This window comes from Geospiza fortis, unplaced genomic scaffold (assembly GCF_000277835.1).
Source record: "Geospiza fortis unplaced genomic scaffold, GeoFor_1.0 scaffold1103, whole genome shotgun sequence".
Classification (NCBI taxonomy): domain Eukaryota; kingdom Metazoa; phylum Chordata; class Aves; order Passeriformes; family Thraupidae; genus Geospiza; species Geospiza fortis.
Genome location: NW_005054669.1, coordinates 26,791 through 27,217, shown reverse-complemented (window position 1 = coordinate 27,217; position 427 = coordinate 26,791). Strand labels below are relative to the sequence as shown.

The 427-nt window shown below is 61.8% G+C and overlaps 1 protein-coding gene across 1 annotated transcript in view; it reads right to left on the bottom strand.

The window, feature by feature from the left end:
• Positions 1-20: 20 nt before the first annotated feature.
• The window catches only part of LOC102044665 (uridine-cytidine kinase-like 1), a 15,120-nt gene continuing 14,713 nt past the window's right edge, over positions 21-427 (bottom strand). The window contains exons 13-14 of the mRNA XM_014311138.1: positions 291-363; positions 21-46 (exon numbers count right to left, since the gene is read on the bottom strand). Coding sequence (XP_014166613.1) covers positions 21-46; positions 291-363 — 99 coding nt within the window. The remainder of the gene's footprint in view (positions 47-290; positions 364-427) is intronic.

Here is a 427-nt window from a genome sequence, read left to right as displayed (position 1 = left end):
CTCTGTGCCCCAAAGGGTCTCTAAGCTCCAGGCCTGTTCAGGGGGCCTTTGTCCAGAGAGAAGGAGAAGGTGCACCCATGGCCCATGCGGGGGCTCCCTCTGTCACTGTCACCAGCCCTGGCCCACACAGGAAACACCAAGGGCTGGCTGGAAGTAGGAGCTGCGGCTAAAACCAACTCAAGGCCTGAGCCAGAGCTCTGTCCCCCACACAAGATGGGACATGGAAGACTCCAGAGCCCCCACAAAGCAAACACAGGCGCTCCCAGCTGCCAGGCTCCTGCCGGACTCACCACTGTCCTCTGCCTGCATCTGTGCCTCCAGGTCCTTGGGGTCCACGTACTTGTAGGACTCATCCTCCTTGGGCTGGCAGCACGTCCCACAGCAGAAGAAGCAGCAGCAGCAGCAGCAGCAGCAGGGGAGGGGCCCA